The sequence below is a fragment of the Pituophis catenifer genome, unplaced genomic scaffold (assembly GCF_029215685.1).
Source record: "Pituophis catenifer annectens isolate HBS135680 unplaced genomic scaffold, rPitCat1.0.hap2 SCAF_2, whole genome shotgun sequence".
NCBI lineage: Eukaryota > Metazoa > Chordata > Lepidosauria > Squamata > Colubridae > Pituophis > Pituophis catenifer.
Window position 1 is genome coordinate 225,660,325 of NW_027256882.1, and position 27,475 is coordinate 225,687,799.

The 27,475-nt window shown below is 38.0% G+C and overlaps 1 protein-coding gene across 3 annotated transcripts in view; it reads left to right on the top strand.

Annotated features, from left to right (window-relative positions):
* Positions 1-716: 716 nt before the first annotated feature.
* Positions 717-27,475, top strand: part of PUM3 (pumilio RNA binding family member 3) — a 29,559-nt gene continuing 2,800 nt past the window's right edge. The window contains exons 1-17 of one of the 3 annotated variants that reach the window (XM_070935570.1): positions 717-782; positions 3,210-3,295; positions 3,919-4,095; positions 4,785-4,920; positions 5,433-5,508; positions 7,374-7,467; positions 7,550-7,616; positions 9,847-10,021; positions 12,127-12,230; positions 12,675-12,753; positions 13,547-13,645; positions 14,592-14,645; positions 15,250-15,330; positions 19,591-19,733; positions 21,940-22,162; positions 23,877-23,964; positions 24,386-24,476. In XM_070935570.1, the coding sequence (XP_070791671.1) occupies positions 3,220-3,295; positions 3,919-4,095; positions 4,785-4,920; positions 5,433-5,508; positions 7,374-7,467; positions 7,550-7,616; positions 9,847-10,021; positions 12,127-12,230; positions 12,675-12,753; positions 13,547-13,645; positions 14,592-14,645; positions 15,250-15,330; positions 19,591-19,733; positions 21,940-22,162; positions 23,877-23,964; positions 24,386-24,476 (1,763 nt within the window). In that variant the 5' untranslated portion in view covers positions 717-782; positions 3,210-3,219. Of the gene's footprint in view, positions 783-804; positions 872-1,202; positions 1,220-3,209; positions 3,296-3,918; positions 4,096-4,784; positions 4,921-5,432; positions 5,509-7,373; positions 7,468-7,549; positions 7,617-9,846; positions 10,022-12,126; positions 12,231-12,674; positions 12,754-13,546; positions 13,646-14,591; positions 14,646-15,249; positions 15,331-19,590; positions 19,734-21,939; positions 22,163-23,876; positions 23,965-24,385; positions 24,477-27,475 lie in introns of those variants that run through there. The other 2 variants (XM_070935571.1, XM_070935572.1) reach the window with 2 other exon arrangements.

Genomic DNA, 27,475 nt, shown 5'->3' on the forward strand with positions numbered 1-27,475 from the left:
GGGAAGAAAGGGAGGAGACAGCGCTGTCTACCCTCAAACTCCTAAAGCAGGGGTCTCCAAACTTGGCCACTTTAAGACTTGTGGACTTCAACTCCCAGAATTCCTCAGCCAGCTTTGCTGGCTGAGGAATTCTGGGAGTTGGAGTCCACAAGTCTTAAAGTGGCCAAGTTTGGAGACCCCTGTCCTAAAGGATATTAAATAGATACAGACACACAGAGATCGGACTCTCCATGACAGAGTTCCTGTAATCCAGTCTTTCTCAACCCGGTGCCCTCCGCAGGAGTTGGTCTTTCAATATTTCGCTCCCCAGGCAAGAGGATGACGGAAGCTGCGCAACTACTTCAGGAGGAGCGCGAGGTTGAAGAACGGTTAAACGGCCGCTTTCGATCCCAGTGAAACCAAACCAACATAACATCTCAGTGGTCGCTTTCGGTTCCCACTGGAACCCTGCAACGGGGAAAGGGGTGGAAGCATAAGGCCGGATGCGACTCGGTAGAGCCACTCTGCCACTCAATCTCCATGGCGTTCATTCAGCAGGCATGGTTCAATTGGGAACCGGAAGAGCCGCTTCAGCGTCTTGGGTTCCCTCTAAAAAGTCTAGGAGTTATAATCAATCTCGCCGCTCGGGATTGCTCCACGCTTGCTTTACGGCCGCGCTTTTGTGACGCTGTCGTGAATCGCCGTCAAGCAAGATCGACGGGGAACGTAGCCTATACCGGAAGCAGGGGGGAGGGAAAGAGAGGAAGTCTCAGAAGGAGCGGCACACGTGCGGCTGGTAGTGGGTGAGTCTTCCTGCGGGAGGCAGACGGCGACGGTTGAGTTGTTTTTAGGGCGCTCGAGCGAGGGTTTGCGAATCGTATCTTCGTTTCCTGTGGGCTCTTTCCTCAGCTTGCATGGGCTTCTTGCGCTCACCTTAACCAGTCGTTTACGGCTTATGAGAGTTGTTGTAGTCCAGGGGTGGGCAAATGTGGCTCTTATACAACTTGTGGACTTCAACTCCCAGAATTCCTGAGACAGCTTGGCTGTCTCAGGAATTCTGGGAGTTGAAGTCCACAGGTTGTAAAAGAGCCACATTTGCCCACCCCTGTTGTAGTCCATCTGCTGCTACCCCTCCCTTCTGTGGAAATTAACGGGAAGGCAAATTTGGGGGATTTGTAGGGTAGCTGTTTCCCTTCTTGTGGCTATCCCCGAGGCAGGAATGACTTGAGTACTGTCCTAGGTGGGTTTAGACTACAATTCCCATAATCTCCCAGTAGCGGGGTCACTGGAGGTTGCCTGGCTGGGCGTTCAGCTCTTGTTCACCCTCCTAATACTGTGATCCAGTGACCTTAATAAACAGTTTCTCAAACGCCTAAGAAGTAGAAGGTGAACTGTTGATCGTGAAAGTAACCCTGTTAATACATCAACAGTTCTTAAAAGAAAGTCATATTTAATATATTGCAATAGTTCAAATACTACTGCTGTTCTGCTAGTATGGTCTTTCCAATAATTTGTGCATTAATGCTTAGTTTAGAATTTGCAGGATGGATACCAAAGAAACAGAACATCAAAGATGATGGATAAATGGTTGTATATAAAAAGATCTCATTTTGGATTGATGGAAACCAAAGCTTTTATGACATAAAGAATAGTGGATCCAAACCTTTTCTAAATCCAGCCTGTCCTGAAATGGGTCTTATCTTAGGCAACTTATCTTCCTCTGTAAGTTATCTTAGCCAGTTAAGGCATCAGGCTGGAAAGCAGGAGACGGCGAGTTCTAGTCCTGCCTCAGGAATGAAAGCCAAGTGGGTGTCTTTGGGCCAGTCGTACGCTCTCTCAGCCCAAGCAAGATTGTTGCTTTGGGGGGGAAAGAGAAGTGGGAAGAAATATTATGAATGTTTGCCGCCTTGAGTTTCTTAAGTAATAAAGGCGGGAGAAAAATCTAATAAGATATAAATAAAATAAACCTCCATCTGAGGCAAACACCCACAGTAACAGTGTAATAATCTTTTGGGAGGCTTGGAGAAGGTGAACTGAAAAAAATAACTCTTGGGAATTCCTATCAAGGGCCTTGGGGCTTATTTGCAGTTTTAAGGGTCCTTTACAAGGTTGCTTTCTCTTACTGGCTAAAATCAAAGACGACCTTAGGGTATTCATTCCTGTGTATCTGTAGGGTATTTACTACATAGACTAGGGGTCTCCAAACTTGGCAACTTTAAGACTTGTGGACTTCAACTTCCAGAATTCCTCAGCCAGCAAACTGGCTGAGGAATTCTGGGAGTTGAAGTCCACAAGTCTTAAAGTTGCCAAGTTTGGAGATCCCTGACATAGACAATAAAAATATTAAAAATAATACCAGATATATTTCTGTCATAATGGTATAATGCAGTGTTTTATATCAGTCCAAATGGCAAGTGATGGTTTGAAAATATATTCCCAACCACGGTAATGGTCCTGAGTTTTTGATGGATTCTAATAGATCCATCTATTGGATCTAAAAAATTGTGTTATTTTTTCCTAGATTATTTTTTTTATATTTTTCGTAGACTTTTAGATCCCCAGCCACATTGATGTGACGTGACTAGTATTTATATTTTTTTTTAAATATACTAATTCCAATTATTTTATCTTTAATAAACTGACAGCTAGTTGCAACCTAGAAAGGAGCCTGGTGGCGCAGCAGACTAAAGCACTATTATTAACATCAAGCTGTCTGCAATTATTATAAGTTCAAATCTCACCAGGCTCAAGGTCGACTCAGCCTTCCATCCTTTCTAAGGTAGGTAAATTGAGGACCCAGTTTCTGGGGGGCAATAAGCTGACTTTGTATAAATATACAAAAGTATGAAGGCTATTGCTTAACACATTGTAAGCCGCCCTGAGTCTCCGGAGAAGGGCGGCATATAAAACAAATTAAAAAAAAAAAAAAATTTAAAAACCTCACAAAAAGTAGTAAAAAAAATCAAAGATGAAATGTCAAATTTATCATTGCCTTTCTTGTCCGTTGCAGCCTTTTATCCTTGATACTTTTAAATGTCTTAAAATTCAAAGACATTTAAATAACTCGGCAACATTGCATGTGCTGACTAAGAGTTATGGGCTTGTAACAATATATCTGTCACATTTCAGAATGGAAAAAGTTGATTTCTAGAGCTTCTGCAGTCTTGAATTACATATTTATGAGGAATGGGATACTAGAAGCAGTCACGATAATTTTCTCTGTTTTTCAGCATTAAATTAATGGACGCCAAAAGGAAATTTATTGGTAAAGGTGGAAAAACTGGGCGTGGTAAAAAGAAGTTTACAAAGAATAATGGTGAGATATTACAAAATACACATTTTCTAAATCTGACATAGGTGGTAGGTTGTGTCTAATAAGTAATTGGTTTAATAAATACTTGTAGGTAAAGTCATAGAATATAGGAAATGTGATCTTAGCAGATATATTTAAAGAGATACTTGAATTAGGCTTCTACAAATAGGAACTCATGCATGCACACATGAACAAAATACAGTATATATTATAATAATTAGTAAAATTTAATAGTTGCCCATTTGCATAGTAATTATTCCATATATACTGACAGAGGTTGGCATTTGTAAAACAGTATCTAAATGTTGCAGAGCAGTTTTTTCTTTCTAGAGTCCTCACATCATTATTTGAAAATTAAATGCTTGTGTATATTGGATTTTCTGGTGTTTATTTTTCAATCTTTTGAATATTTGGTTTGAAACCAAAGAGGTTTTTCATGATCTAAGTATGTTTATCAACAATATGAACTGTACCAAATACATTTTAATTTCAGTTAATGAAAGTACTTGGAGAAAAGGAATTAAAACTGTCAAAGCTGGGTTAAAAATAAATACAAAATAATACTTGTAGGTATAAACAAATAGGTTGTTGATTTTGGGAATTCTTTCTCTAAAACATTAAAACAGATCCTGGTCATCCAAAGAGAGTCCTTAAAAAAAATGAAGATATCAAACCCAAATTTAAATCTAAGAAAACTGAAAAAGGAGGCAAAAAACCTGATAAAACTGGCGTGAAACATTGGAAAAGTAAGCAACTCCCAGGGAATGCTTCCAGAAAGCGCAAGCTTCAAGGTGATACTGAAGGTAAGAATGTGCTTCTGAAAGTTAAATGTACTAATCTAACAGCTGCCTTCAATGGTTTTAAATGCAGTTTTAAAAAGGGTTCTTTGGTAGAAAGCAGGGGTGAAATCTAGCAGGTTCTGATAGGTTCTGGAGAACTGGTAGCGGAAATTTTGAGCAGTTTGGAGAACCAGTAGCGGAAATTTTGAGTAGTTTGGAGAACCAGCAAATACCACCTCTGGCTGGCCCCACAGTGAGGTGGGAATGGAGATTTTGCAATATCCTTCCCCCAGAAGTGGAGTGGGAATGCAGATTTTGCAGTATCCTTCCTCTGCCACACCTACCAAGCCATGCCCACAGAACCGGTAGTAAAAAAAATTGGATTTCACCACTGGTAGAAAGGCTATAACACAAGCTCTGTCACTCCCAAATTAGACCACATCAAAATAGACTCACACTTTGACTCAACACTGACCAGTTTCTACAGGTTTTAGACGAAGAGGCCTCAATTAAAAGCTGTTTCTTCAAGACCTGCCATTGCTGAAATTACAATTAGGACAAAATGAACCAAAATTAGTTGAAGATCTTGGATAAGAACCCATAAAAACATAACTTTAAACATTTGGTGCAGTATTAATTAGTACAGATGGTATTCACTACACATGAACCTCCTCTAAAATGACATTTTGTTTTATTTATTTATTTATCATTAGGCTCCCAACCTAAAAAGCCTAAATGGGCTGACATCAAGAAGAAAAAGAAGGAGCTAAAACAGAGCCGTCAGCTGAATGACAGGACCAATTATGACATAATTATTAAAGGAAAACAGATTTGGGAAGCTCTACGGCGGTAATCATCATTGCTACAGTTGTATAGTCAATAACTTAATGTCTATTTTTGTTTTTCTTCAGTGCAGAAATTTACTTAGTCTTTGTGCAGAGGTGATATTTCTGAACAAAGATCATCTCTGCAAAATTAAGGGCTTAGTTGATGTTTGGATATGATAAATATAGTAGTAGTAATGGATGGATGGAAGGAGGGAGGGAGGGAGGGAGGGAGGGAGGATGGATGGATGGATGGATGGATGGATGGATAGATAGATAGATAGATAGATAGATAGATAGATAGATAGATAGATGGCATCTTATAAAGAAAATATAACAGAGAAGGAGATAATTGATGCCCCAAAGGCCCAACTCATAAGTTATTCGGTGATATTATTGTGTACCTAGTTGATCTAATCCATGTGCTGTTGCAAATACGTTTGTCCTGATAGTTTAAGAGTACTAACATAATTAGAACAGTTTAACTGTCAAAACGAAAATAATAAACTATTGATTTACTCCTGGGTGCAATTGTAGAAAAAACTGTGACAAGGAAAAACGCAAGAAGCTGTTGAGTGATCTTCAGAAGTTACTTCATGGAAAAATTAAAGATGTAAGAAATATAAAACATGTATATATTTTGAAATACAGTAAAAGCAATATAATTCACAAATTGCTGAATAGTGAAGATGTGAATAGCGAACAGATTTATGTAAAGATGTATTACTTCTCTCCATAGGAGACGAAGCTGAAATTTGGATGATCTCATTTCCCTTTTTTTTTTTTTTTGCATAAACTTGCCATAATTTATTATACTATAGACCAGTGATGGCTAAGCTTTTCTGGACAGAGTGCCCAAAGCGTGCGCGAACCCCCCAAATGCAATGTGCGTGAGGCCCCCTGCATGCTGCCCCCCCTGCAACAAATTTTGGGCTCAATTGTGGTTGTAAGTCGAGGACTACCAAATACCTCCTTAGACTTAGGAGATAGTAAAATGTGTAAGAGGCTAACATACAATGAGATCATTAGAAAAGTAACAACTTATAAGAACTGCTTGGCATTCCAAATCTTGAAGAAGTGAAAGATATTGAAGAAATATGTTTCAGATTAGTTTTATTTCTTTTTGGAAGGCCATACCATTCTTGGTACTCTTAGGCAATTTGTTTTTGGACCATATGTTATTGTATTTCTTTATAGGTTTGTATGGATGGAGGGAGAGAGATCCACCCCCAAAGCCCCTCACATATGGGGTGCTTCAGGGGTCGGTTCTTTCCCCCCTGCTCTTTAACATCTATATGAAGCCGCTGGGTGAGATCATTCGTGGTTTCGGGGTGAAGTACCATCAATATGCTGATGATACTCAGCTTTGTATCTCCACCCCGGACCACCCTGGGGATGCCCTTTCTGTGATGTCCCGCTGCCTGGAAGCGGTACGGGCCTGGATGGGAAGAAACAGACTCAGACTCAACCCATCCAAGACTGAGTGGCTGTGGATACCGGCATCTCGTGATCTAGTGGTCCCGTCACTTGTGATAGAAGGGGAGGTTCTTACTCCCTCAGAAAGGGTTCGCAATCTGGGTGTCCTCCTAGATTCATGGCTATCTTTAGAAGATCATTTGACGGCCGTGACCAGGGGGGCCTTCGCACAAGTACGCCTGGTGCGCCAGCTGCGCCCTTTCCTAGACTGGGATGCCCTTGCCACGGTCACTCACGCCCTTGTTACGTCTCAGTTGGACTACTGTAACGCCCTCTACATGGGGATGTCCTTGGGATGCACCCGGAGGCTACAGCTAGTCCAGAATGCGCCTGCGTGGGTTGTTACGGGGGCTTCTCGTTACTCCCGTGTGACACCTCTCCTGCGCAAGCTGCACTGGCTACCAGTGGTCCTTCGGGTCCGTTTCAAGGTGCTGGTGCTCACCTATAAAGCCCTACATGGCTTAGGCCCGGGGTACTTGCAGGATCATCTCCTGCCATCCTTCCATCGTCCTGTGCGCTCCCATAGAGCGGGCCTCTTCAAGGTGCTTTCAGCCAGACAATGTCAACTGGCGGCCCCTAGGGGGAGAGCGTTCTCTGTGGGAGCGCCAACCCTCTGGAATGGGCTGCCCACCGGCCTTAGGACAGCCCCTGATCTCCTCTCCTTCCGCCGTGAATTGAAGACGTGGCTCTTTCATCAAATGGGCTGATCTGCAGGGGTGATTTTAAATAATTTTAATCAATTTTTAATTGGATTTTTAATGTTTATGTAATTTTTGTTCCATTCTTTGTAAGCCGCCCTGAGTCCTTCGGGAGAAGGGCGGCATATAAATTACATACATACATACATACATACATACATACATACATACATACATACATAATAAACTCCACCAGCTATCTATCTATCTAATCTATTTACATTATTGCTAAATATTTAAAAAGTAGCAAGATCCAACAAAAAAAATGCTACCTAAATGACATGTTAAGTTTCTCTCTCCTCAGATGGCATTTGCTCATGATTCCACACGTGTCATTCAGTGTTACATTCAGTTTGGCAATGAAGAACAAAGGCAAGAAGTATTTGAAGAATTAAAAGGTAACACTTCCTCAAAGAGTCCGTGTTGGCCTCTAGAATGCTTTATGGGGTCAGTTTTTCACTATGGTTTTCCATCCCACAGAAAGCTTCACAGAATTAAGTAAATCCAAGTATTCTAGGAACATTGTGAAGAAACTTCTCATGTATGGGTAAGTATTCAGTGCATCCATATACTTCATTCCTGCATAGCCTCATATTTGACTAAAGAGTGACAATGCTTGTTTTCCTTCTCTTTTATTTGAATTAATTGGAAAAATTAAAAAATGGGTTCTGAAACACTTTTCTTTTTTTTTTAAATAATTTTTATTAATATATTCTATGCACCAATACACAAATGAAATATACAATCCTGCCACCATGGTGTAATGTGAGTGCATTGTCCATAAATATAAAGTCATTCCTTTATACATACATACTTGCCATCATATATATACATCATCATATATCTATTCTATCCCACTTTTTCTGGACCCAATCGTACCATAATTTCCAACTGTTATAAAATTCTGAATCTTTTTTACCATTGATCAATCTAGTTAATCTATCTGATTCACTTTTGAAACTTTTGAAACACTTTTCTTTAGAACAATGAGCGGAATATATTCCTATGGCTTTATAATTATTATTATAATTATTCCTATGGCTTTGCTGTACAAAAGCTCTCTAAAAATTACACAAGAGAAGGACTTTTCTAAACAGGATTATTCAAGTTTTTGAAAAAAATCATTTTAAACCATGAAAGAGATTAATAACTGAAAGAGTAGAGAAGCAGGTCTCAGTCTGATCTGGTCTTCATTTTTCAAAAAGATGTTAGAATCCCAAAATAGTAAATGTAAAAAAAAAATCACAAATAATGCCTAATTAGACTAGATATCCCAGCAATGAAAAAAAAAAAAACCCTGTTATTGAAGATACAAGGAACTGAAAGTAATAAGGCAACAAAAATGATTCTGCTGACTTTTTTTTTTTTGTTTTGCATTTTTCTTCTTCTAAAAACATGGCAAAAATGCTATCAATATGTAGCTCTCTTTTGTAAATTAAAGTTATTCATATTCCAAGTTTGTACCGTGTTTCTCCAAAAAGAAGGCGGGGTCTTTTGACCCCCCCGAAAAAACGGCTAGGCCTTCTTTTTATAGGGTTCTAATTATTGACTCATCTCGCGGTGGCACCGACAGCCCCGCCCAGCAGGGGCCACTTGCTGCCACTCGCACGCATCGCCCCAGCCTCCATTTTGCTTTAAGATGCCTGCCTTAAGAAGCGGCTGCAGAAGACGCCGAGGTAGGTGTCAGTGTGTGCAAGGCTTGGTAAGTAGGGAAGCTCCACCCCCCTATCACCACCCTAGCTTATTTTTTACCTTTGTGCTTTGCCCCACCGCCTGCACCCCAGGATGGGTGGGATCTTAATTAGGACTAATTTTGTGGGTTGGGCTTAATTTGATTGCATGCGCTCAAAAATGTGTTAGGGCTTCTTTTCGAGGTGGATCGTCTTTTTGGAGAAACACGGTAATAATTGTATGAATTAGTCATACCTTTACTTTTATAACAGTAGTTTCTGGCAAAGCTTAACAAGGTTGTGCAAATCCTTGGAAAGCAATTTGGAACACATGGACACATTTATAAAATAGTTTTTTAAAGTACTTCTATATTCAGATATGCACAGCTGTTCCAAAGCTGCTTTTGGCTGTCTGCTCACATGCTTCAAAATTTACGCCCTGTTGTTGTTGTTGTTGTTGTTGAAAGTGTAAAAAGGGGCTTTGCAAAATAGAAATGTAAATGGACCATTTTATGATTCCACCAGGTTCATAAACATGCTTCAGAAAATCAGTCACTTTTATGAAATTTGAATGCTCAGAAATAATTTAGTGAGGTCTTTTTTTTTTTTTTTGCTTTTTTCTGATGCCTGCTTAATATCTGAGAAATGCTGGTTTGATTTATCTAAATATGAGATTCTTTGCTAAAATAACTTCAAATGGAATACCATTTTTTTGTGGATGAATGATTCATGGTGCAAAGTAACTTTGACAAATCTATTTATAAATTCCTTATAAATTCAGCTTAGTGTGAAAGGCCAATTCCAATCCTGCCTAAAATTTGGTGTACATATCATAAAACTGATGAGGTTCCCCAACAGTGGCCTTTAATTCCCTCCCCAAATGTATGGAAAAAAACAGGAAAAAAAAGACCCAAACATGTCAGCCTCACTTCTAGATGGTAGTATATCATCACTATATATGATCCCTGTGACCCTAGGAACCAGGGTTAAATTGGACATAATGAATTTTCCTGACTGAAAAAGTAGCTCATTCCTGAGTTAAAATCCTTGGTTGATTTTCCTTTGTCCTTATGTTTTCTTTATCCACTATATTTATTTTTGAAATAGAACAAAGCCACAAATTGCAGAAATAATCAAAAGCTTTAAAGGTGAGGTTAAAAAGATGTTACGGCATGCCGAAGCATCCACAGTGGTGGAATACGCCTACAATGATAAAGCCATTCTCAAGCAGCGGAACATGTTGACAGAGGAGCTTTATGGTAATACATTCCAGGTCTATAAGGTGATTATTGATACACTTTTTTTTTTCTTCAAGAAACCAGATTCTTAAGTGAATCTGGTTTCCCATGGACTTTGCTTGTCAGGAGGTTGCAAAAGGTGATGACATGTCTCTGGGACACTGCAACCGTCATAAATGTGAGTCGGTTGCCAAGCATCCAAATGTAAATCACGTGACCATGGGGATGCTGCAATGATCATAAGTGTGAAAAGTGGTCATAAGTCACTTTTTTCAGTGCCGTTGCATCTTTGAATGGTCACTAAATGAACTGTTGTAAGTCGAGGACTACCTGTAGATGACTTTGGGCCAGTCCCTTTCCTTTAGGCTTTGGCAGTGGGGAGCCAGTCCTGGAAATGTTTCTATGAAAAATCCCTGCAATTACCAGGAGTCAAGACCAACTTTTAGGAACCCAAGAAACCAAAAAATATTTGGGCAGTAAAGATTCCACATCTCTGAATTATGGAACTTATTTTGCATTTGTTGTGAAAAAAATGGATATCATTTAATATTTAATTAACTTTTAACTTCATTAAAATAAATGCGTTCAAAATAGTAGTTATCCAAACAACTGCAACCAAGGATGACCATATCAGAAATGTGGAATTTAACATGTTGTTTGTTCTGAAAGTTGATTTCAACAGCTTTAAAGTTTTTGTGTATTTTAATCTCCTTGGTATAAAATTTTGGAACCTAACCTATATTGGCAGAAGAATTATTTTGTAGAGCATGGGTTGCAAATTGTTACAAGTGAGCAGATGGCTAACATTCATATGTAATTTTAATTTAAAAAGATAGAAACTTATAATTGAAGTGTTGTACTTCAAACTTTGTTTTAACTTAAAACGATAAAATCCATTACACAACAATCTGTTTTATTAGAATTCTTAAGTTTGTAAGATTGGTAAATATTTTTAAATAGTAAGTACTAAACAGAAAGTACATTAACAGGAAGTTTGGAAAGTATGATAGATATATTCTATAAAAGGCTATTAACAATGAGTTATTGTTGAAGGTACATATGTGACATGTTTATCATATTCTTCAAGAACAATATTCTTCAGTATTTTATATTGAAACTTTAATAATTTCTTGAGGGACAACCATGTTACTTTTTTTGCAGCAAGTGTTTTTATAGACGCCTTTCAGGCTCATAGACTTATTGTAGTATAAGGTTTATTGGATCAAGTAGGAAATGTAAAATTTGTTACTACCGGTTCTGTGGACATGGCTACCAGTTCTGTGGACATACTACCGGGGGTGGGGGTGGAGGTGGGGGTAATATGACTGAGTGGGCATGGTCAACTTTTTTTTTTTAACTTTTAAAACCATTTTTTCTATAACCTTCGGCTGAAGAGGTTGTAAAAAAAATGCTTTTAAAGCCTCTGACGATCCCAGCTGTCTTGCCTGATCGGCAGAGGCTTTTTTTTCCTTTTAAAAACATTTATTCTATAACCTTTTCGGTCAAAGAGGTTGTAGAAAAAATGCTTTTAAAAGCCTCTGATGATCCCAGCTGAACCGCGTGATCATCAGAGGCTTTTTTTTTTTTTACTTTTAAAATCATTTTTTCGGCCAAAGAGGTTGTAGAAAAAATGCTTTTAAAAATTAAAAAAAGCCTCTGATGATTGCACGGCTCAGCTGGGCAGTGGGGGGGAGCACAGGGATTTTTGCTACTGGTTCTCTGAACCACCTGCCTCCATCGCTACTGGATCTGGTGATCCGGTCCGAACCGGGAGCATTTCACCCCTGGGCTATGATTACATATCATATATGATCGTCAAGTTTGTTTCAGAGAGTCAGTTCAGAGTGACTTTGTTCTGTGGTATCCAATTTGCGGTTAGATTGGGTACTCGATGGTAAATAGGAGCTTTTCCAGTTCAGTTTCAAGAACCCTTATACTACATTTATTTCAGATAAACATTTATGTCTGTAGCAGTTCCTAGTTATCTTCTCAATCTTAAACCCACTTTTTTTGCCTGAGGTCCTAGAGTCTTTGAATTAATCAAAGCAAGGTCAGAGTGCCAGATTAAGTCATAGCTGACTACAATTGAGAATTTTGGATAAGTATGTCAAAATCTTTTCGTTCTATACATGTTTCTATCTTGTTTCAGACAGCAGATCAATCAACCTTGGGTAAAGTGCTAGAGATTCAGCCTGAAAAGCGAGAAGCCATTATGGATGAGATGAAACAGATCCTTACCCCAATGGCTCAAAAGTAAGAACAAATACCAGACTGCTTGTATACTTGACTTGAAATTCTGTTTTAAGAGATTTTCCTTAAATCCATTTGAAATGGTGATCTCTCTACTAATAACAGCAGGATAGTTTCATTATGGTGTAGAGCTCTAACTAATTAACTGATCTAATGTTAACCTGTTAAATTTATGGCATTTTCTCCCATCCCTAGAAACCCCAAATTCTTACACCTACTACGTCTTTCTCTCTCCTCCCCCCACCCCTCCACACACACAAAAAAATGTATAGACAATTTCTGCTTCCAGTTTGGTTGGATTCTGCTGAAGCTTTGTCCTCTGAAACTACTGTCTTGATCCAGCCGCAAATGAAAATATGTGGCACATGCCATTCTTTGTGTTATTGCAAATATTTCACATCAGGTAACTACAAAGTTCTTTTTATTGTCTTCCTTTTCCCCTGACAGAGAAGCTGTAATAAAGCATTCATTGGTACATAAAGTGTTTTTGGACTTTTTTTCTTATGCTGTCCCTAAACAGAGATCTGTAAGTATTTATTCATTAAACTGTGTTTACTTCATTAACATTCATTACTTATGTTTTTAATCTGTTTTCATGTTAAATTAGAGTTAAATGTCATACCAGATACTTAGTGCTATTTGTTCTGTTTGGGCTTTCCAATAATAGCAGCAACGATGAAATAATCCAGTCCAGCCAAAGATATTCTGGTTTGATTCTATGCAGCTTTGCTTGTTGTCTCAGGTCTGGCAGCCTCACTGCCCCTCAGAGTGTTCCTTTGCACTTTTTTCAATAGGATTAGTGGTGGGTTGCTATAGGATTGGGCGAACTGGTAGCGGCCGAAATTGAAAACCACTACTGAATAGGATGTATATCTTGTTCTACTTCCTGGCACAGCTAGCTTATAATTAAAATGTAAGCCGGTCACCTTATATTAAATTGCATAAAGGATTTTGTTTCTTTGTCATATTGCAAATTTTGCAAATAAATGAAATTCTTTCTTCATGCATGTTTTTGTAAATACAACTTAGTTGTTACATGCTGAAATGTGATGCAGATCCTAGAAGCCTGAAATAGTTTTTAAGTTAGGAGTTAACAGATTCCACACCAAATTAAACTTTTCTTTTAGAAAGCAGACATTGATTCAAGGTTAGGAATAGGGCTATTATTTAAGGGGTAGAAGAAATAATACAAATTGCCCAATATCTAAACTGATTGCCAGTATTGTGAGAGAATGGGTTGAAGATTATATACATTTATTTACTGGAGACAATGGCGAATTCTTAAAACTGTTTCCTAAAACAATGTTCTCTGACTCTAGGAAATGATTGAAGCAATTAGAGAAGCTGTCATTTACTTGGCACACACTCATGATGGCGCCAGAGTAGCCATGCATTGCTTGTGGCATGGGACTCCCAAGGTATTGTGTGTGAAGGAGCTTGTTTGTGTAGAAAGTCTTACACTATGGATTGGTGTGAACTGGTTGTCTCAGATGCAGCAATCAAAAACACTGTGTATTTTGACAACTTGTTTAAAATAGAGAAATATCCATGCATTTTATTGGGATTAGTTTTTGAGAAGCACCAAAAAGTGCTTCTCAATTGAGTGAATTGAATGGTTAAATTTAGGGGTTGGATACATTCTACTACCAACTTCAATTTATCCGAACATACAGATTGATTCACAATAGATATGCATATGATTATATATTTTGTTTAATGCAGGGTATCCCAACTTTGACGACTTTTAAGACTGGTGGACTTCAACTCCCAGAATTCCCTAGCCAGCCATGACTAGCTGGGGAATTCTGGGAGTTGAAGTCTAAATGTCTTAGAGTTAAGGTTGGGAAACCCTGGTTTAATGGAAGTAAGTTTTAGAATTTTTTTAATATGCAAGTATAAAAAAAAACCATTAAACATATAACATTAAGAAAAAGTAGGAAAAAATAGAAAATTAAGAAAGAAAAATGCTCATGCTATTTGCTAATTGAACAGTTCTGGGCAGTTTGAAGGAAAGAGTAATTGATTACCTTACAGTCTTAACCTAAACTTGCATAACTGATGTACAGACTGACATAGAGAGTAGAATGTGGAACATGAAGCATTATATGTATTTCACTTCATATAAAGATTTGAGGGTTGAAAGAAGCAGAGATTAGTTGCTTATATTACTGTACAAAGATGGTTTCCAACTGCTTTTATGGATGTCTTTCTATTTCTAATCCAGATGTGGATTTCTAAATATTGCATTTGCTTTATTATAATAATAGTTTTTTTAAAGTCAATAGCCTGATTTCATAGCATGTTATATTATATGTATTTTAAAGTGTGAAGCTTCTCACTATTTTTTCATTTCACACTATTTAGGACAGAAAAGTGATTGTAAAAACAATGAAGACGTATGTTGAAAAAATAGCTACAGTGAGTATTTTTAATGTGTCCTATTGTATTCGCTATAGTGCATCCTAATTCATGCTTACTTAGAAGTAAACTATTTGTACTCAGTAGCATTTCTTTCATTGTAAATTTAGGGTTTCAATCTCATGATTTCATTTCTGGAATACTGCTTTACCCCAATATGAATTCAAAAGAAATTAATAGTGACAATTATGTTTGTAATTGTAATATTAAGAAATGTTGATAAACTTGAAGGAAATTCCGTGGCAAGAAATCTATAGAATTTGTTCAGTTATGATACATATTAATTTTTATATTAAAAAAAAAATCCAGAAAGATAATCATTAGCAAATTTACTGAGGAATAAGTCTCACAGAGTTCACTGTCTAATTTTTAAAAAGTGGGCATTGGAATTTAGCTTTATATAAGAAATTTGAGAAGTTTGATATTTTGGTGGGTTGGATTGTTGTTGTTTTTGGCTTTGAAGAAACTTGTTTAAATATTTAAGCAAAAAAAAAGTGTTAAAACCAGAAATAAGATGAATAATCACTTTGGATAATTAGGAGCTAGTGTTCAAGAATTGTTTTGCCTTGAGTCTTATACTTGTAATTTTTGGCTCCTGTTTCAGGGTGAATTTTCACATTTGGTTTTGCTGGCAGCATTTGACTGCATTGATGATACCAAACTTGTGAAGCAATTGATTATATCTGTAAGTAAATACGATTTCCAATCTTCATTTTTAATCATTCACTTAGCAGAATAATATAAGTAATGTAGGAAATTTCATTGGTTTTATACAAAGATGATACACTGCAGATAGTCCTCAATTTACCACAATTGAATCCAAAATTTCTGTTATTAGTGAGACATTTGTTAAGTGAGTTTTGCTTCATTTTACCACCTTTCCTGCCACAGTTGTTAAGTGAATCACAGCAGTTGTTAGGTTAGTTGAGTGAATCTGGCCTCCCCATGGACTTTGCTCGTCAGAATGTTGCAAAAGGTGATCACGTGACCCTGGGGCAATGCAACCATCGTAAATATGAACCAGTTGCCAAGCATCTGAATTTTGATCACATGATCATGGGGATGCTGGAAAGGTCATAACTGAAAAACAGTCCTAAGTCATGTTTTTCAGTGCTGTTGTAACTTTGAACAGTCACTAAATGAATTATTGTAACTTCTAGGACTACCTGCATTCATTTTGTTGTTTAAAATGAAAAATGAATTACCCAAGTTATTGTTGAGGCGGTTGGCTTCTTGGCCACTTAGGTGAAGGAATACTTTTTTTTTCATTTATCCATTACTCTTTCTTTTGCGATAGAAATTTTTAAACTGTATATCGGTGTACCAGTGAAGGATTATGCATTGGATGAAAACATTGGGGTTGTATAATGCTTTCCTATATATCTTGACATAAAAAGAGATGACTGAAGGCAAGCAAAGAATATGAGACAAATGCTTAGGATTTTCTCTCCATAGACGGGACTGTCCAAGCTTGACAACTTTAAGAATTGTGGACTTCAGCTCCTAGAATTCCCCAGGCAGCAAGGCTGGCTAGGGAATTCTGGGAATTTAAATCCACAAGTCTTAAAATTGCCAAGATTAGATACCTCTGCCATAGACTATTTTCCATCTTCCTTCCCTCATATTCAGATCCAGTGACCAAATGACCAAATAGGAACCGTGCTGAGGGTAGGGAATCCTTAGCATGTCTCCCATATTCCTCTTTTGCCTTCACATAACTTTCATGCAAGGATCCTTTCATAAGTGGACTTCTCTCTGTAGTGATAGAATGCAGTGGATGAATTGCTAGCAATTTGTTCTATTTTTTTCCCCCTTTGATGTTTTATTTATTACTATCAGCCCAACAAGGTAGAGTAGATATGAAAGCCTTGCCATTTAGGTCAGGACTCCTTTTATTGCAATAACTGTAGTAATAGAATCCTGCAAATCTGAATGTGCTTCTCCTTTATGTTCATATTGCATGCGGGGAGCTTGTCTGAGACATTTACTCAAACTGATTTCTTGGCCCAGGCTCAAGACCCTCTTATCTGACTGCAGCTATGACTGCAATTCTTCCTCCTGTCCTTCAAAGCCATTCCTTATGCCCTCCATAGTTAGTTGTTTGTCTGTCTCTGCAGCTAAAAATTTCTACCTTAACACGTATTAATGTAAAAATTAAAAGGCTATCTTAGCAGATAACACTGTTTGTAGGTCAGCAGGGAGAGAGAGAGATCAGGTGTGTGGCTAATAATTCATTTTAAAGGGTCATCTTAGTCAAAGTGGCAATAACTTTTGATGTTTTAGAAGTTTTTTAGATCAGCTTGGAGCCACCATGTTGTAGCTTTCTTTTTATAGCCCTGTTGCTATGCATGCCTTGAATATGTATGAGTTTGAAATGGTGTTTAAATTCCTCTCTCAGTCTGTTTGTTGAACTCTACTTAGCTGTTATTGTATTTGAGTTTCCAGCCAAAAGTGATATAGACACTATTGAATTGAGTTCAGCTTCTGGTGACATAAATGTATTGTTTTCTTGGCTACAGTACAAGTATTGTCTCAGGATGATTGTTGATTTCTTAGCCTACACCCTTGGAATTTATTGGTGGTCACTCATCCAAATATTAACCAAATCTGGCCCTACTTAGCTTTCTGACTTTAGCAGAGTAACCTAGATGCTACCAAGTTAAAATTGAAACAGATGCTGTCCTGATTTAATGGTGAAATTGATGAGTTTGAATTTTCCACTGATGGAGAGGCTGTGAGAAGACAGAAGCTGTGAGATATCGGTTTTAATGAAATTAAATTAAAGCCAATTTAAAGATTAGACTGGGTAAACTGAAGAAAGAGAACCATGATTGAAGTCTTATGACTTTACCTTCATTTGACTAACATCATATTTCCTTTGCCTCAAACAGTTGTATAATAGAGTCCAAATGTTTAGCAAACATGTTTGGTATTCCCCAAAGACTTTTTAGTGGTTATTATCATTATATCCTAAAGCAATTACCTTAAATTTGAAACTTAAGCTAGCATCCTTTCAGCTTCCCTATGCTTTATTGTCTGATTTGCTACAGCTGAGTGAAGGGATCATTCCTTTATGTTGTGATTCTAATTTTGCTCATCCTGCTTTGGGATTTTGGGACTTTCTTCATTAACAAAGATGCATGTAGCAATAATGGCTACGCAGGTTAGTGCTTGTGCTTATAATAGTAACTTCAGTTTGAAAGACAGTTTCATATCTTATCTCATTTGGGTGGCAAAACTCTAACCCACCATCCTCCAAACTGTTTCAGATTTTTGTTTAATTCTGTCTTGTCCTGTATATGGTGGAATTTGAGATCTATCAAATAGTTCAGAACAGGAAGCCAGGGCTACTCTTTTAGTTGAAGAATTTATATATCCTCATATATTCTTCATTTTTTGATGGGATGGCAGTAAAAGCAAGAGAAGAATCTTCAGAGTTCTCATTTAGTGAAGGACACTCTCAAGAGACAAAAGGCTTATCAAGTTATGTATTTCAGTATATAGACTTCTCTGCTCATTCATGAATAAAGAATGAATGGAGTAAGCCTACAAACTCCTAAGCTAAAAGATTTTGATGAATGAAGAGAATGATTAAAATTTGTTGTGTTTGCAAAAGAGCAGTAGGCAAATATATTTAAGGGACTATGAACAATACTATATTTATCTAAAAAAAAACCCTCTTTTTCTCTAAATAATTTGTCTTCAAAATAGGAGGTCATCTTATAGTAATGGGGGTAAATGATTTTTTTTTTCTGCCTAACTTATTTTTCAGAAATAGGTACAGCATTTGACATGCTGTAATATGTGAACATTGTGGGAAATTACTGAAAACTGGATTTAATGGACCCTAGTGTCGTCACATTCATAGAAATGGTCTTACCTTAGTCAACTTGTCTTTGTCAATTTATCATAGTCCACTATGTTACATTATCTTAGAGAGCCAGTTTGGTCTAACGGTTAAGGCACAAGGCTAGAAACCGGGAGACTGTCAGTTCTAGTCCTGCCTCAGGCATGAAAACAGATGGAGGACTTTGAGCCAGTCACTTTCTCTCAGCCCACAACATCAGGCTTAGGTGACAAGCCAGTCGATCAGTTCCTATCAGAGCCAATGGATCAACACTTGGTTGACCCAAAAAAACCCCAGACTCTACACTTGCAGGAAAACCACTAGGAAGGAGAGAAAAAAGGTGTCACCAACAATATATTTCCTTACCAGAACTATGAGGGAAAGATGTCATTTTGAATGAAAACGTTGCATTACCTTCATGTTAAAGGAAACTAAACTTGACTGTTAGATAAACCGCCCTCTCTTTTTGTGTCTCTCCTTTAATCATGTTATTGAAATGCTTTTAGTAATACTACCTGCATAAGTTTGGAGTATCTGATTTAAACTTAAAGTTCCAGCAAGCTGGATTGATCAATATGTACAAAGGGGATGAAAAAATGGAGGCAGTATCAGTTGGTAATATTTTGAAGTCATGTCATAGGGAAAACGTCTTAAATTAGACTTTGCACTTCTGATGTATTCATTTTTTTTTTTTTTGATGAGCCGGCTTGTGAACAGCAAAATGAAACAACATTGCCCTTTAATATTTATCTAAAAGCTTTATATTGCTTATTATTATCTGTAGCCAGAGTTGCTAAAGATGGCTTTTGAAATGGAAAAAAAGGTGGTGTGGTGATGGGGAGGGAATGCTTAGCCGTATAAACAAAAGAAAATGCAAGGAATGGTGATAATGTTATTTCCATCTATACATATGGCTAATCAGTTCTTGTCCATGATTTGGAGGGAAGGCTGTGTATTAGCATAATGCCTTATTTAGTCATAGGTAAGATTTGAATAAGGATAAAAGAACTGGCTGGCTTCCTTCCAAAAAAACCAAACTGAAATTGGAAAAAAAAACCTGTTGCTAACAGAATTTTTTGTCTTTTCCTGAACACTTAGGAATTGAATGGTAATTTAGCCGCTGTTATAAACAACAAATATGGAAGGAAAGTCCTGCTGTATTTATTGAGTCCACGGGACCCGACATATTTTTCCCCGGCAATAATCAAAATCCTGCAACAGGGTGATGAAAATGCTCACAGGTACTTGGGTACAATTTCTTGAGATTTCTGGATCTTCTCTCTGGTTATGTCTGAATGTTTGCTGCTTTTCACTCTTCCAAATCCCAGTCGATTGAATTATGGCTATACAGCTGCCTAAGAATGCCGTGCCAAGTGGAATTTGACCTATATTTTATTGTACATAAATGACCTTAAAAGGTGGCATAGCAAGTTAAATTTTTTTAAAAGTGTAGGATAACATTTTGGTAGGAAATAGTGGATTTCATATTGGGTAATTTTCTATGAATTTCGCTCACATTTTCTTGTAGTGGATTTGGTAAAATAATAGTTTATTGCCATGCGAGTCAAGTGACAAATAAGAACAGCAGGTGTTTATTTCAACACTGGCAGAATAAGGCATGTTATGCTTTACCTACAGCTGGTTATGATACAGACTAGATTCGTTTCTCGGTATTCATTTCAATAGTCCTATATTTTATCTGTTTTTATCTGGTTAACTGTATCTTGCCTTCATATATCACTTATTTTTTTGGAAAAAATCTTTCAAGGATACAGAATCTGACCTATTCAAGGCTAAGTGATGTTATTGAATCCAGAGGAGATTCTGCAAAATTTGTGGATGGATGTAGCTTTTAGCAATGTGCCAGTGTCGGAGACCTCAGTGAAAGAATACTTACAGAAAAACAAATGAATTTTTCTCAAGGTCCTATCACTAATAGAAGATAAAACCAAGAGATAGGATATGCTCAGTTTCATTTAGTTTCCATGTTTAGATATTATGAGCAACAGGGGAGCTATTATACATTGTTGTGAGGACACCAAACATATAGCAATGGGCTGATATCAATAGTGCAGGGTTGAAATGAGGAGTCCTTGGTGCTCTTTGAACTTAGTTGTTTTCTTGTGAATGTTTCAATACCAAACTATGTAACTTCATCAGTGCTAATAGGGACTGAGGTTTGCTCTCATCTTATATTCTAGTGACTTGCCCTGTCAGTGTAGGTGGGGCATGGTCTTGGTGATTCCTTGGCAATGAAACATCTGCAAGAAAACAACCAAGTTCAGAGAGCACCAGGGACCCCAATATCAATAGTTTATTGAAGTGGCATGTGATTTCTGAAAAAGTGGCAAGAAAAAAGACTTGGAGGCATTCTGGTCAATTCTTTAAAAAAGTTTTATTAATGTCCTCCATTTCCTGGTATTTTGTTGCTATTTGTTTATTCATGTGTTTGGGGGGAAGTTCTATTAATTAATTTATGCAATAAAACATTGTAAAAAGAATTAAATTAGGATTCAGGCAATTATTATTGGATCCTCTTTGAGGCAGGATATTTTATTTGAAATATCCCACAAAACTCTGCAAGTATGAACAAATGAATGTTCGGGCCATAGATCAAAATACTACAGGGAGAAGCAAACTGTCACCTTCATTCCTAACATAAATATACTCACTGCCAACAGACAGCTTTGATTGATATCACCTCACAGGTAATTAAATGGCACCTCAACATAACACCTCCTGCTGATTGTGTAAAAATAGTGCTGCTCTGCAGGCCATAGGCATGGCAGCCATGAGAGTCACACCACCATCTGTCTCTCTTGATGATCTTTCCAGTGATACTAATTGCAGCAGCCACGCAAATCACTTTCTTGCTGACCAATCTTGGTTTTTAAAAATTAAAAACAGTCAAGGAAATGGAGCCTGAACTGAGGATTGCAACTGTGTGGCTGTTAACGAGATTTACCTCTGGCCTGAAGCTGAATTCTCCATTCCAGCATTTTCCCATGAAAATATGCTTCATAAACACTTTGTTCCTTCATAAATGCTTTACTGATTTAGGTAGAAACAACTGCTTTGCAAAGATCCAGTGCATGCAGTGCATGATCATAGGTGATCTCTAAGGCAGGGGTCCCCAACCCCCTGTCCATGGATTGGCACTGGTCCGTGGCATGCCAGCAACCAGGCAGCATACAAAACCATGGCCCCTCTGGTCCACAGAAAATCCTTACTCCACAGAAGCAGTCCCTGGTGTCCAAAAGTTTGGGGGCCGCTGCTCTGGGGTTGTGATTTGGAGCATAAACAAAAACTTTTCATCTGTTGTTGGAGATTGTTCTGGGAAGAATATGAAAATAATGTCCTGCTGAATTTGGATTTTTTAATTTTGTACAATTCCCACTTTTCTTTGTCAAGCAAACATTCTTATTCTGTCTGTCTTTATTCCACCAGTAAAAAGGATGCAGATGTTCGCCATGCTGAGCTTCTGGAAGCCATTTCCCCTCCCTTATTACAGCACCTCAGTGCACACGCTGAAGAAATGGTGATGGACAAAGTTGCCTTCATTATAGTGACAGGCATCCTCAAGGCGGCTGTTGGCGATGTCCAGCCAGCGATGAAAGCCATCGCTGGTCTTGCTGCAAGAAAGATGATTCCAGGGGGAGAAGATGGACAGGTAAGATAGACACAAAGCAAACGGTAATAAGCAGCCCCAAATTAGCAGATTTCTCTTTCATTGTTGTTCACTCATCTTTCTGAGGTAATAGTAATTGTCTAGGGTAGGACAGTCACAACATATTTATGTATGTATGTATGTATGTATGTATGTATGTATGTCCAAAGCAGTATGAACATGGAAACATTAGATTGTCTGGGGTTTCCAATCTGACCTAGGGAAAGAATTTCGGTTCCATCTAAAATCAGAAGATGGAACTGATAGTTTTACTCTGAATTTCAGGAACTTGCATAAAGGAAACATGGCTTTTCCTGGTCTCACAGCTATTGCACAGGCTCAGGAAATTCATATTTAAGTTAAGGAGGCATAAAGAAGAATAGCAACAGTGTGTAATCACCGAATTTCTCCATGTTGCCACATCCTTAACTCAACCATACAAATTCCTGAATCTGCATAGCTACCATGAGAGTCTACAAGAAGCATGGCTTTCCTAATGAGCTATCAACATCCTGCACAAGGTGTCTGCACCAAACTGAAGCTTTGCTTTGTTGGGGCAGAATTTATCATACTGTTCTGGACTCAAATGTGTGCATGACTCCAAAGTACTACTTTAATACATATTTTTATAGCATTGGCTGTGTTCAAATATTTGCCTAGATACTTGAAGATCAGGACTTGATTAAAGGACAGGGCAGTGCTTGTACTCTGCCTCATATGCTTTTGTGCTCTATCACTCTCTTCCACCAACACACACACTCTGTTAGAACATAGGGACCTTGGAGGTTTTCTAGCCCAACCTCCTGCTCAAGCAGGACACCTTATAGCACTCCAGACAGATGGTTGTCCAATCTGTTCTTGAAAACATCCCGTGAAGGAGCACCCACAGCTTCTGAAATCCGTTCCACTGATTAATTGTTCTCGCTGTCAGGAAATTTCTCCTTAATTCTAGATTGGATTTCTCTTAATGATCTTCCATCCATTACTTCTTGTCCTGCCCTCAGGTGCTTTGGAGAATAGATCTTCTCTGTGATAGCCCCTCAAATACTGGAAGACTGCTATCATGTCACCTCTAGTCCTTCTTTTTGTTTGACTAGACATATCAGTTTCCTCAGTCGGGCATCGCTTTCCACACATTTAGGCAGAAAATCTAAAGCAGAACTAAAATAGAAGCATAGCTGTCTCTATAATCCTAAAACACAGCTTGTGAGGTTTGTGTATAACGGGGCAAGCTGCATTTCTGCTCAGACCTGCATGGTTCCCTTGAGATCTCTGGGCTCAACCCAAAGAGCAGGGTAGATGGGCTGCAGAAAAGCCGGTAAGTAGTGGAATGACAAGCCTAGGGTTCCGGAAAGTGACCTAAGTGGAATGAAATTAGAAGCATTTTACAAAATTTGCCCAGCTAGTGCCTGCAGGAACTATGTGTGATAGAACATATTCAAAATAGTATTTGAGACTGAAGCTGATTGATTTTTCCTCCCAAAAAGAAGTACATTTCTAATCCGAGTGACCACCAAGATCTGGTTGTTTAAAATTTAGACTGTTTTGCTTTTTCTCCACCAATTAATTAATGGGCCATTTAATTATATGAAGAGTAAGTGCATGGGACACTTCTTACATGCTATATGACTTGACCCTGCTTTTAAAAAGCTGCACATGTGAAGATAATGAAGAATGACCCAGTGAGATCTTGACATGTTCATGCTTTATTTTAAAGCTTCACATTGCTGAACATCCAGCCGGTCATTTGGTGCTGAAGTGGCTAATAGAACAAGATGAGAAGATGAGTCAGTCTGGCAGAGAAGGTATGTTGGCATATCTGTAAATCGGGGGTAAAATTAATCAATAGACCTTTAATTGGTAGAGGGTTGGGCAAGTTAGCGAGGTCCTGGTTTCCATTTTGGAAGCCTTAATTAAAATAACTTCTCTGAGTGATGTGGCTCCAAGGACATGGAGAATTGCTCATAGTAAGAATGGAAAAGTATTTTTGAAAAAGAAGGCAATTCAAGGGATAAGTTTCCTTTTCCTTGAATTCAACTGTGTGTGTATGTGAATAACGTAGAAAATTAGATTAAAAGCACATGTGCTCTGAATGCTACAAACCAGCATTATGCATAATCTAATCAGTATCTCCTTAAAGCGAATGCAGATGTGTTGATTAGCATTAATTAATAACCGATCTGAGATGGTAAATGTATAATACCTGCTTTGGATTCTCCCAAACAGGATGTTTTGCAAGAATCCTGATAGAACATGTGGGAATTGATCTTCTAAAGACCTGGGTGGATGTGAATCGTGGTGCAATTATTCTGTGCCGGTATGTAGAAGGTTTCTAGATTACTGAACATCCATGAGGGTTTGTTTTAGGCAATGACCTACTTATTTAATATTAATATTTTTAAATCGCTGTTTTTTAAGAAGTGCCTGTAACCATTCTTGCCAGTAAGTAGATTGCAGCTGTGTTAACTTGCTGAATCACCTTCAAAGTTTCATTACTTGCTTTCAGCTTCATTATTATTATTATTTTTAAAGTACAAGGGAAGTAAGCTGAAGCTTTGCTACATTTTTTTTTTAAAATCCAACTGCTGTTGATTGTCTCTTCCCATTGGACTGTCTTTCTTTGAAGGTAATAATTTGTCTTTCCTGGAATTTATGATGTCTAGAGGCTCTGCTGTCACAGCCTTCAGACGTACTACATTCTTTCTTTATAATGTGGTAATTCAATTTATTCCAGTGAGGTAACCTACAAAGATTGCTTGCTCAGAAATGTGAATAATACAGACATTGTTGGTTCTCTTATATACAGTACACATTGCAAATGAGCTTGAAGTTTGTGCTCTTATGCCAAGCAGTTTTGTTGCAATTATTGACATAACCTCAAGCAAACAAACTGAGAACACAACTGCTCTGTTTTAGAATAAATCAATATGATATTAAACAAATCATTTGCAGCATCTTCATTTAGAGAATTATTTAAAATGTATTAATAGGGTATGAAACTAAAATATCTTTTAACTTGTATTTACTGATCGTAACTCCCTGCTTTTGTAGATTAACTACTCTATTTGAATCAACTGACAATATTCCCAAATTAAGTTTTAACTTCTGTCTTGTAAGTTTTCTCAGGATTAATAATGATGAGATCACTAGCATGAGATCACTAGCAGCACGCTCCACTAAATGAAAACTGATGGATCTGTTCAAACAATCGCTAGAAATAGATCAATTGAACCAACCGAATTGTACCTAGAATATCTCCTGATATCAAATTACGTTTGTTACTATTTTCCTGATGCCTTTTGACAAAGAATAAATGCCCCTTTGGGAGTAGAGGTGCATTCAATGAAAGCAAACTGGGAACAGAAAATGATAGGTTGCAGGATAGCTGAACCTCAAAGCCTAAACATAAGAGGAACAGTTCTGTTTATCGGTTTGCTGAGGAGGTGCTAATCTTCCCTCTCCAGCTGACCTGATCAAGGTCACTGCAGGAGAGAAAATGAGAAAGACTATAATTATGTTCCAGGATTCTAATCAAGCCTACTGAAATAATGATCTGTATCAGGGGAAAATAAAGGTAAAGATACCCTCAAGCTTAATTCCTGGTGATCAGGAGTTTCTTCAGTGTGTTACAGAAGTATTCCCCACTCCCCCCCACCTCTTCCTATGGACTTTTCTTCTGTCATGCCCTTGAGTTGTTGTTGTTGTTGTTGTTATTGTTGTTGTTGTTGTTGTTGTTGTTGTTGTTGTTGTTGTTGTTATTATTATTATTATTATTATTATTATTATTATTATTATTATTAATTGAATTTGTATACCGTCCTACTCCCGAAGGACTCAGGGTGGTGAACAGCCAAATAAAATACATATAATACAAATGTTAAAAAACCATTAATATACAATTAAATAATTGGCCCAGAAAACAAAATTTAAAACACCCCAAATTCATAAGACAAATTTAAAATTTAAAAATTTTAAAAATTTTAAGAAAGTTTAAAAGAGAGGTTAGGCCAGGCCGGCTTGCTGGAAAAGAAATGATTTGATGGCACGGTGGAAAGCGCGCAGGTCCGGGATCCTCCGTATCTCCGGGGGGAGCTCGTTCCAGATGGCGGATGCCCCCACAGAGAAGGCTCTCCCCCTGGGGGCCGCCAGTCGACATTGTTTGGCCGACGGCACCCTGAGGAGCCCCTCTCTATGGGAGCGTACTGGTCGGTGAGAGGCTACTGGTGGCAGAAGGCGGTCTTGTAGATACCCCGGTCCCAAGAGGTGCCTTGTCCAAACACATTTCAGGGGAAATCAGTGGTGGGTTGCTACCGGTTCTCCCCGGTTCGGGAGAGCCAGTAGCGAAAATCTTGATGTGAGAGCGAACCGGTTCGCTTCGCCCATTAGCTGGGCCCTCCCGCCCTCCGTGCTATATCTACCTTTATTCCTTCATTTTTAGCCCAGCTGTAAGGTGCAGCAGAGCGGATTGCCATGCCTCAGCTACAATAAAATTCAATGGGCTTACGCAAAGCTCAAGTTTGGCATGTGTGCGACCCGATCGCACGCAAAGCACATGCGCAAAGCAAACCAGTGGTAACACCGGTTAGAACCCACCACTGGGGGAAATGTAGAGGTGTGCAAATCTTTAGTTCAAGATTGACCTTTCCAATACAGTTAAGACGATTCCTGAAATGTTCTGAACTTGAGAAGATAATCAAGATTGCTTTGTCTTTGCAATCTCCACACCAATAATCTCTAATGAAAGGGTACTTGTTTCCTTGCTTCTGTTAACAGAAATGTCAATCAAGATCACCAAAAAGCAAGAGATCATTTATTTTGTTTCACTAATCTGAATTTGAGGGGGGGGGGAAACAGAGTTTGAATGCATGAAGTTCTAGCTGGTTTCCCTACCTGAGGGGTCTGTAGGCTCATCCAAAGTGCCTGTCAGTCTGATGGTACCCCTACCCCCCCAAAAATATATTGCTTCTCATAGCCAAGCTCCATCAGCACTACACACCCATCTGTTAAAAATAATTGGTTTCCTTCTTCATTATCCCATTCTTAAAAAAAAAATCTAGTGTTTTTGATATATATCAGAATAAAGTTGCTATTAATATGGATCAGTGCAAAAACCAGATTTAAACCAAACTTCCATTTCACATGTTTATCATTGTGAATTTCCACTGTTCAGCCACTGCTTTTCTGAAATAGAACTGTGGGGATTTTTAATTGTACCTTAGAACAGAACCCATACATTTGACAAGAATGCTTAATTCCTTGTAAAAAATTTGTGACCTCACACACAGCTGCTAAATAAAGATTTGTGGGGAATTGTTT